We start from the raw sequence: 9,597 nt of genomic DNA on the forward strand, positions 1-9,597 counted from the left end.
TATAAATATATATATATATATAAGCCACTGTGTCAAAACAGTCACTACTAACTAGCTCAAATACCAGATTAGAAAAATCAAAAGAATGCCTCCACCATAGAAACTACAAGAAGCCAACTGGAAAGCATTTAAGCAATAATTGAACTTTCAAAATAAAACAGGAAACCTCATGTGATTACCAATAAGCCATACACTATTCTAAATTTTTAAAAAATAATTTTTTAAAGTTCACAACTCTCATTGGTAGAATTTTTTCCATGAGATTTTATTGCATATCACTTGTTTTGTTAGTCGTCCTTAGTAGAATTATAATCCAAAACCTCTTAGTTGATAGTCTAAGTTTCCTACCAACAGATCTATGCGACGGAGACATCGGCGGAGAGTAAAAATTTGGAGCTTTAGACGACCTAGGTGGAATTGAACAATTTGCAACAGTGTAAATGAAGAACTAAAAAAAACCTCACATGCCCTCTTGCAAATGCTTAAGAAAATAACCAAGTAAGATGGAATCAAAACATTACGCTGAATCTTGCTTAGTTCTCCTCATTGATCTGCTAATAGGAGAATTTGAAGTCTCCAATGGAACTGCTGGAATTTCCATCTCGCCTTTCAGAATCTTCACAATCTCCCCACTATCAGGTCTCAACTCCGGTGTTCTCTGCAAGCACAGAAGTGCCAAGTTTATACAAAGATGAACCTGATCCTTGTCACAAGAATCTTTCAACTTTTCATCCAAAATTTCCATTACATCTCCCACAAGTGCTAATTGCCTGCACCAGCTTATAAGATTAGCTCTATCAAGCTTCATAGGTGATTCCTGAACATGTAAAGGTCTCCTTCCAGATACAATAACAAGAACAAGAACTCCAAAGCTGTATATATCAGCTTTCTCATAAATATGGCTAAATCCTCCATATTCCGGAGCAACATAACAAATAGTTCCTCTCATACTTGTAGTGCTACTAAGCTCTTTGCTATAAAGATCACTGTTCAAAATCTCACTACCAACTGATTGATTCTTCCTCTTCTTCCAACCCTTCCTGAAGCTTATATCCATTTCTCCCAATTTGTTGTTTCTGAACCACTTCAACCCCTTACAGTTTTTACCTCTCTTACTAATCTCAGCAAAGTACTCTTCTTTCCACCATTCTCTCATCTTCCTCTCCTTATCACATCGAGCTTCGACATTAGTCTTCAGCTTCTTGTTCTGAGTCTGAGCATCAATGTCTGTAAAAACAGTTTCATCCAAGCTTTTTTGTTCAAATATCTCCATTTGACTAGAGCTTCTTAACTCGGGTGAGCTCTTTCTATCATCATCCCAATCAGGGTTCTTCGAAGGACAAATCTGGTTCCCAATCCACTCTCTGACATAATCTCTACTACTAAGCTCCTCACTCTCATCCTGCTTCCACCACCAATCAATCCTCCCATCATTCAATGGAGAACTCCCTCCCAATTCACTGAATTTATCCACAAAACCAACCTCAACATCACAACCAGGATTTGATACTAAATCCTTCCCCTTTAAACTCGCCTTCTTCTCATGATTCGGTGAATGAAAGGGGAGGGAAAGATCAACCTGTGGGCTCAAGCATAGTTCATGGCTAAAGATATCAGTTTTCCGCCTGGAAAGCCCAAAATCAGCCAGCTTCGCCTGGAAATCGGAGCCTAGAAGAACATTGGCTGGCTTCACATCGCCATGGATAACAGGAGGATCGCATTGGAGATGGAGAAAGGCCAGAGCTTTAGCGATATCGAGGATGATTCGAAACCGGCGTTCCCAATCAATTAAGGGGTGAGAAGAACCGAAAAGAGCTTCTTGGAGACTTCCATTACTCATGTACTCGTAGACAAGAAGGTAATGGGGTCGGCGGTTGCAGTATCCGAGGAGGGAGACGATGAAGGGTGAGTGAGGCAAATCGGCCAGCACTTTTAGTTCGTTCTGGAAGTCGCGGTCAGGGAAGGATGGGTTGAGGCGTTTGATGGCGACGGACTTTCCGTCGGGGAGAATGCCGCGGAAAACAGCGGCCGAGGCACCGCGGCCGAGGGATCGGGAAGGGTCGAAATGGAGTGTGGCGGAGCGGAGGGAACGGAAGGAGAAGCGGCGGAGGGTGGGTGAAGAAGAAGGAGAAGATGATAAGGGGAGAGTTGGGGAGCGGCGGCGGTGGGATAAGTGGAAGTAAAGGAAAAAGAGGAGGAGGAGGAGGACAGCCGAAGTGAAGGCGGCGGCGGCGGCGGCGGGAAGCAGGAGGGGAAGAGTGTGGTGGCGGTGTTGGGAGGCCGCTGTGGCTAAGGGTGGCGGTGGTAGAGGCATTGAAGCCATTGGGGAATAAGATTGGGCTGCGATTGGGCGACAGCAGATAGAGGGGGTAGTGTTTTTTTGGTGTGGGTGAACGGGGCTGTGTATGATGCTCTTGAAAATTAAAATTTCTTCTTAAGTTTAATTTGCTAACAAAAATGAGTAAAATAAATATAGTACATTTAAAATATTTAAATTATTTGAATAAGTGTAAAAGAAATATAGCTGATTATTTTTTTATTTAATTTGAAATAAATTAAATTCAATATGTGGTAGCTGGTGATGATTCGAATCGATCAGCACTTGGCTTGTAGGAGGTGATGGTTGATTGCTTGTAACAACGGTGATGCCATTAGTAGCGAAATTATTACCATGAAGGATAATAAGATATATAACTTATAAAGTACATATCACAAGCCATTCTTTAAAGAATGTTTGCTATAAATGATCTCTTTCTCCAATTCTTTCTCCAATTCTTTTTGCTTCAAATATCTCTTAATGTTTTGATAAAAGAAACTGAGATTTTGCCAAGCATTATTGAACACACTATGATCCTCAACATATCAAGGCAAAATGAAATATCTTCCTAAGATTTATTCATAATTTCTTTCTTATGCTCAGCCAAGCTTATGCACTCACAACTAGAAGATGAGGCAACTTATAATGACCTCAACTTAATTGAGCTCTTTTAACCCAAAGTTTCAAGTCTAAAGAGGAATATAGTGGATGGTTGTGCTCTTTCTTTGATAACTCTAACCTAGCTAAAGATGATTTCGGTGCATTTACTTTACTTTGTAACTTGAAAAACTTTCACTTAACCACCACCTTCAATTCTGTTGCTAGCTTCTTGACCTTCTCTTTGAAACTTAGCAAATTAGCATTGACTTTTCTAGCAAATTTATAAGATTATTTTTTTATTCAAATATATCACCATTATAAGATTATTTTTTAAATTATATTAATTCAAAATTTGAATTAATTATACAATATGATGTATATATCTTGTACAATTACCTTTCTAAATTAATCTATCTAAGCCAAAACAATAAATGGGCAATAATTACAAATCTAGCAAAGCAATCATACAATATGATTGACATCATATTGGATGATCTAACAAAGTTTGATTTTCACACCTACTAAACTTTCATCATGTAACTTTTTCTATGTTGTAGATATGGCTATTCTACATATTTAGACATTTTTTTAGAAAATTTCGAACAAACAAAGTAAAAAGTGTACTATTTCAATTAAAAATTAATTTTGATCATAGAAAATAATATTATTGTATAATTAAAACTTCAAAATATTATTCTAACTAATACTTAATAATCTAGTGAAATTCTAAGATTTAAAATTTTGCTTAATATATAGTTGAATATGTTATATACTAATTAAGCATTGTGTAAATTTCTAAAATTTGTTTATTTATATTTATTTCACTACAACAAAATGATATATGTACATATATGCTTGAAACATATGATTCTATGGAGCTCAAATTTTGGAGGAAGTTCTATTATGCAGGATGCATAGGGGGTCATAATAGTATGAATTTTGATATATATTTCTGATGGGAGGTATAATGACCTGGGATAAATCTTTTACTTTTGGATTACTTATTTATTTACTTTTCTTATATTATTATTTAAATTTTTTCTACTTACAAATATTATTCTGCCTAATAATGTGAAGTGTTATTAAATGCTTTTAAGAGAATCAATTAAAAGCATAATAAATTAATTATTTAAAATTAAATAATGTATAATGATTTAATAGTTAAAATTTAGATTGGTTGGTGTGGCCCACTGAGCTATGTTGGCTCACACATATTCTGTATTTTATTTGAGATAAAAAAGGAAAAGAGCTGGTTGAGTAGCTAGAGTCATACATTTTGATCTATTCATGTAATCATAGGTAATTTTTAATTTTTGTACAATTATGTCTTTTTCTTATTTACTTTATTATGGTTTGTAGCTATACAATATAGTGAATAATTATTCTATATAAATTTTGAAGATGAATGAAATGAAAAAAAAAAAAGGATGAGTATATTTTATGCTTACTAGAAGTTAATTAGAAGTTTTATGTTCTATTTTAAATTGAATAAATTTGAAATGTCTCCAAAACTTAGATCTTGGGTTGGACTCCACCATTCAACTTGATTTGAGTTATCTTGTTTGTGAGTTATTTAGGTTGGGCTGTGACAACCCCTCTTTGGTATCAAAGTACTGGCTTTGGGAGATTGATTGTAAAACAAAAGGTGTAAGAAATGATATGCAGTCAAATGAGATAGTCTTAGTTAGTATTGGGTATTCATTTTTGCTTGTTTTCATGTGCATGTTCTATTTAGCTCTATATTTTGATTTATTGTCTAATGAATCTATAAGACCCAGATATGATAGATGAGCAAAGTGCTAGTTAGGTAGCACCATTACAGAGTACTACTTTAATTGTCAGCTTTGATTCTATTTCTAAATTTGCTAGTTTATGGTACAATTGATGGGTGAGGCTAAGAGCATGAAATATTCTATTAGATCTGGTGAAGTAGACAAGCATTTGTAGATGGTTTTTAGGTTGAAACCTTTAAGATTTGAGGGTACTATTGAACCCACAACAGTAAAGGACTAGTTGATGAGACTAGAATACTTTTGATGGGATGAAGTATACTCCTAAGAGGAAGGTACCATTGGTTATGTTTCGGTAAGGTAATGAGGTTGAGCATTGGAGGTTAGGCTAGCAAAAGAAGAAGTCATGAAAGGTTGAATTCCCCAATTAATTAGGAGGAATTTACAGCTATTTTTAAATCATGGATCCCCATCTTATTGATAGGTTATAAATGAGACATTTTTTAGGTTGTTTTAGGGGAGCATAATAGTTATACAATATCAAGAAAAGTCATTGCCTTAGCCACATATGCTTTCTAATTGATTGTCACTTACGAGGAGAAGTGTTACAAGTTTCTGAGAGGGTTTTGAGATAGTCTGAGGCAGCCACTAATTCTATTTCATATTACTATTTTATTTGAGTTGGAAGAGATGACCAATTTAATTGAGAATGATCTGTTAGCCACTCAACAATGATAAGTTGCTTTCCTCAATTATTGGTTAGAACTCAACTTGAATGATGGAGTTACCCTCCTCAATTATTCTAAAATGGTGATGTCCATTTTTGTTGTCCGAAAAGTTCCTATCATCTCAAGTTTGCAAACAATTTGGTTGCTACAAAAGAAGATGTTATTTTGGCATCTAAAATCTCCTTAGTCTCCTTTAAACAGATACTAGAACATGGGAAGAGGCTGATATCTGCTCTAATGTTGTTGCTAAGGGTTTCATCTTTCGTATTTATGCAAAGGTTGATTGGTGAAAACAAATTTGGCTTAGAGGGTGCTCAATTAAGCATGAACTATACCGTGGGATGACTATTCATAAAGGGTTAAAAATTGCCGATAAACTTATGGAATAAGGATTGATTATAAATTCTATTTAAAAGTTTTGCTATGGAGAAATTGAAAGCCATGACATATTTTTAGCCTTTAGCCTAATCATATTCAGTTTCTTCATAAAGCTAATGAATTTTTCATGATTTTATTGAAAAACTCTTTTACTTAATCACAACTATTGTGGTTTATAGGCTTTTGGACAAGAAAAATACCTACTTAAAGGTTTGGTGGTGAAATTAAGATACTTATTGCATTTAAACTTGGGACGTGGACGTTCAAGGCTCGCTCCTGGCCTCTTTAAGGCTATGAATTTATTCCTCTATTCGCACATGACCCCTCTTGATTTCAATGGAATAGATCTTTGGCCTTCTTTACTTCAAAAAATAATAACATTATAATTTTTAACAACATAAATAGAATAATAATATATCGGAGGTTAGGTAGAGCGGTAAAAATCTTTGAAATTAAAGAAATGCGAAAGTTAGTAAAAGCATAAATTAAAAAAAGTTGAACAAAATATGAAGGCATGATAAAGAGCTGCTCTGCCTTTCTTTGCTTTTTGGCGTGCCATATTAATTATTACCATAAAACTTTACCCTTTTGCATTTGCCAAAAAAGTAGATAATAATATTAAAAAATAAAATTTATTTTCTTTTCTTTATAATAGAAAACCCTTTGGGCCATCCAAACACAAAAAACTTCACAATGCGGAATCCATCCAAAGATTCTACGAGGATACATAATAAATAAAATTATTTGTTGTATATTTACTATATACCATCATAGAATCTGAATCTGGATGGTTCTCCTGTCCAAACTCGCATGTAATAATCACTGACCCCTGCATTGGCTGGCTGTGATGTCTCCATTCATACTTTCATGGTAGAAGAATAATCAAATTAAAACATAGCAACTTCAATATTTTGGTTCATAATAACAACAATAAATATTGAAGTTTTTTTTTATTAATATATTTTGGGCATTAATGAGAAGAATTCTGCAGAACCCACTCAACCAAGGTGGAGACCCCAAAGCCTGTAGATGTGCGTTTCTTCTCATTCCAAACAGGGCCAGCCATGTCAATATGCAACCACTGCACTTTCTCATCCACAAACTGCAAACATTAACTAACTTATCTTAAGCTTAGTTTCATGAAATATTAGCTTAAATATGCATACAAAATAAGCAAAAACTGGAATAATCAAGGCTTTGAATACTAAGCCAAATGTGCACCTTTACCTCTCATGTTCAACTTAACTATCAATGACTTTTTATTAGCCCAAACATCAGATGATACTAATTATAAGTTTATAAAATTAATATTTAAAATCTCTACAATATTTATTCGCTACATAGTACTCCTGAAATATTTAATGATGATCATAATATTGACTGTATAGGTTCTATCATTTTGATTGAACCTAGCTCTTACTCTATCTTACTGCCTTCACAATATTTACTTGACACAACAGCTACCTTATTTAGGTACGGCACCCAAGCCATTATTTTTTAATGTAATCTCTCTTAACATATTTCTAATTTTCCCTCTATAAGCTAGAGGTCATCAACCCCAAACCAAAACACACACCCAAGTTCTTGTCATCTCCTATCCCTGGAATCACGAGATGTTGTCGAAGAAGATTCCATTGTTAAAATCACTAGAGACAGAGGGATTGACATGACAACAAGAGCACGAAAGAGAAATAGGAAGAAGCACAATAGGCGGACGATGGGCTTAAGGGACCGAGATGAGCAAGTTCCAGCATGTGTGCATGAAAGAAGGGGGATATAGCTAGTGACTAAGAAGAGAAAGATAGGATTCCAACATGTGTGATTATAAATTTAACTATGATTCTTAGAAAATTCTAAGTTTATTTTTCTTAAACAAAAGAATTCGTTATTAGGATTTTAATGGTGAGGAGAAGAGTGCGAGGAAGTTGATAATTTTATAATATTTGATACATCACAAAAAAAAAATCTCATTTATCAAGCACAAATTTTGAAACATATTTAAATTGAAAACTTTCAATATTAAATTTGAGACCATTTGAAATCAGGCATTAGCAAATTTATAATCAAACTGAATGTCTTGACAGAATGAACTCAATGACACCAAAATCAGTCCAATCCAAGTTTAAATAGGCTCAAACCAAGGGACCAAAATATTTTTGCAAGCTTCAAAACATTTATTAAATAACCAAATAATTTCTAAATATGGCATGCTTATAGTCTATCGAGTGGCTCAATGAGACAAATCCAACAAGCCTAGGATCACTTAATTCTGACATCATTAAGACGCTTAAATACTTGATGAAAACTAAATGATCGAAAGGGATCTAATATGGACTGTTTAATGGAGAATTCTTAATTTCTTCTAGATTTTCTACAAATTTACGATCCAAAAAATTTATAAATAGATCATCATTCTTCACATAAGGGAGGGAGGAAAGGAGAGAACAATGGAGAACTATAGTATTTTTAGCTATCACCGCCTCCAATAATCACCAGCTAGTGCCACCGACAATCACCATCATCATTGAGGATCAGCATCAGAAATATCTACCATCTCCAAAGTTTTGACTCTATTTAACTCTGATGTTGAATGTAAAAGTCCATATGTGGACATCTATAATCCCTATTGGAAAAATCAAACCCAAATATTGACTATTAATTGTCGTACTTGATTTTTTGTACTCTCATTCTTCTTCAGTAGTGAAGAAGGTAAGATCTTCGTATCCCATATTATCTAGTTGTTTTTGTAATTAGGTTAGGCCTTGCGATTTTTTCCCTTTCTGAATTTTTCACGTTAAAATTTCTTTGGTCCTACAACTTTTATCTGTTCATGCTGAATTTTTATATACTGCTAGGACAAGAAACACACACTCTACTGACTCAAATTTTCTATCACATAACAGTTTGGCGTAATCTGTGGCCATGTTGGAGCAAGGATTTTTTATTTGCCGGGGCACAAATTTCTGATTTTAAAAATACTCTCAAGCTTTTTCAAATGAGCTTTAAATTGACATTAAGATTTTATTTTATTTTTTATTATAGTTGTTATAAGATGATAAATTTTATAAAATTAAAAAAATTTAATGTCAAGCTCATCTAAATTAATTTCAACATTATTTGGACTATATATTATCATGCTCAACTATTTCTTACACTATATTTTCATATCTAATTTAAATAAAATTCTAATTAAAAAATATTTTATAACGAGCAATAAATATATAAAAAAGCTACCACTTATTAAATATATCAAAAATTATAATAAGCATATTTTGAGCTACTTGATTTAAATTTAAAAATTGTAATTCTCCTATAGTGTAATTTATTGGCTTTAATTACATAAATTTCTTATAAGAGAGATTTGGAGTTTTTAAAATAATTAAAAAAATTTATGAAATTTTTAATTTAAAACGACTAGTGATGTGAAGAAAAAATATACAAATGGGGGAAAAGATATAAATAAGGAGAGAGAGATAAGGTGAAAATAAAAGAAAGGTTTAAGATGATCTTCCCTCATCGATGGAGAGAGAAAGAAATAATGTAACATGATGACTCGGTTAGGAAAGTAGAGATATTAAATTTGACTTATGTTAAGAAAGGTAGAGGTAGACCTAAAAAGGCTTAGTTAGAAAATATTGGAAATGATATTTCTTTATTAGATTTAAACTAGAATTTGTCTTTTGACATAACACAATGGAGAAAAATGATTCATGTAGCCGACCCCATGTAGTGAGACAAATGCTTGAGGTTGTTGTTGTTGCTATTAGTAAAAAAAAAGTTTCAGATGGTATAGTAAAAGTCAATAAAAAGAATTAATAGTGAAACATTGAAAGAGATAAAGACA

The 9,597-nt window shown here is 33.3% G+C and overlaps 2 protein-coding genes across 2 annotated transcripts in view; both read right to left on the reverse strand.

The window, feature by feature from the left end:
* Positions 1 to 268: 268 nt before the first annotated feature.
* LOC110114651 (putative receptor-like protein kinase At1g80870) lies at positions 269 to 2,416 on the reverse strand. The gene has a single exon (XM_020847600.2). The coding sequence runs from the start codon at positions 2,321 to 2,323 to the stop codon at positions 518 to 520; it is 1,806 nt and encodes a 601-aa protein (XP_020703259.1). The 5' UTR covers positions 2,324 to 2,416; the 3' UTR covers positions 269 to 517.
* Positions 2,417 to 6,564: 4,148 nt separating this feature from the next.
* The window catches only part of LOC110114669 (leucine aminopeptidase 2, chloroplastic), a gene marked incomplete at its 5' end in the record, with an annotated part of 26,652 nt that continues 23,619 nt past the window's right edge, over positions 6,565 to 9,597 (reverse strand). The window contains 1 exon segment of the mRNA XM_020847624.1: positions 6,565 to 6,855. Within this exon segment, the coding sequence (XP_020703283.1) occupies positions 6,724 to 6,855 (132 nt within the window).

Source organism: Dendrobium catenatum, unplaced genomic scaffold (assembly GCF_001605985.2).
Source record: "Dendrobium catenatum unplaced genomic scaffold, ASM160598v2 fragScaff_scaffold_716, whole genome shotgun sequence".
Classification (NCBI taxonomy): Eukaryota; Viridiplantae; Streptophyta; class Magnoliopsida; order Asparagales; family Orchidaceae; genus Dendrobium; species Dendrobium catenatum.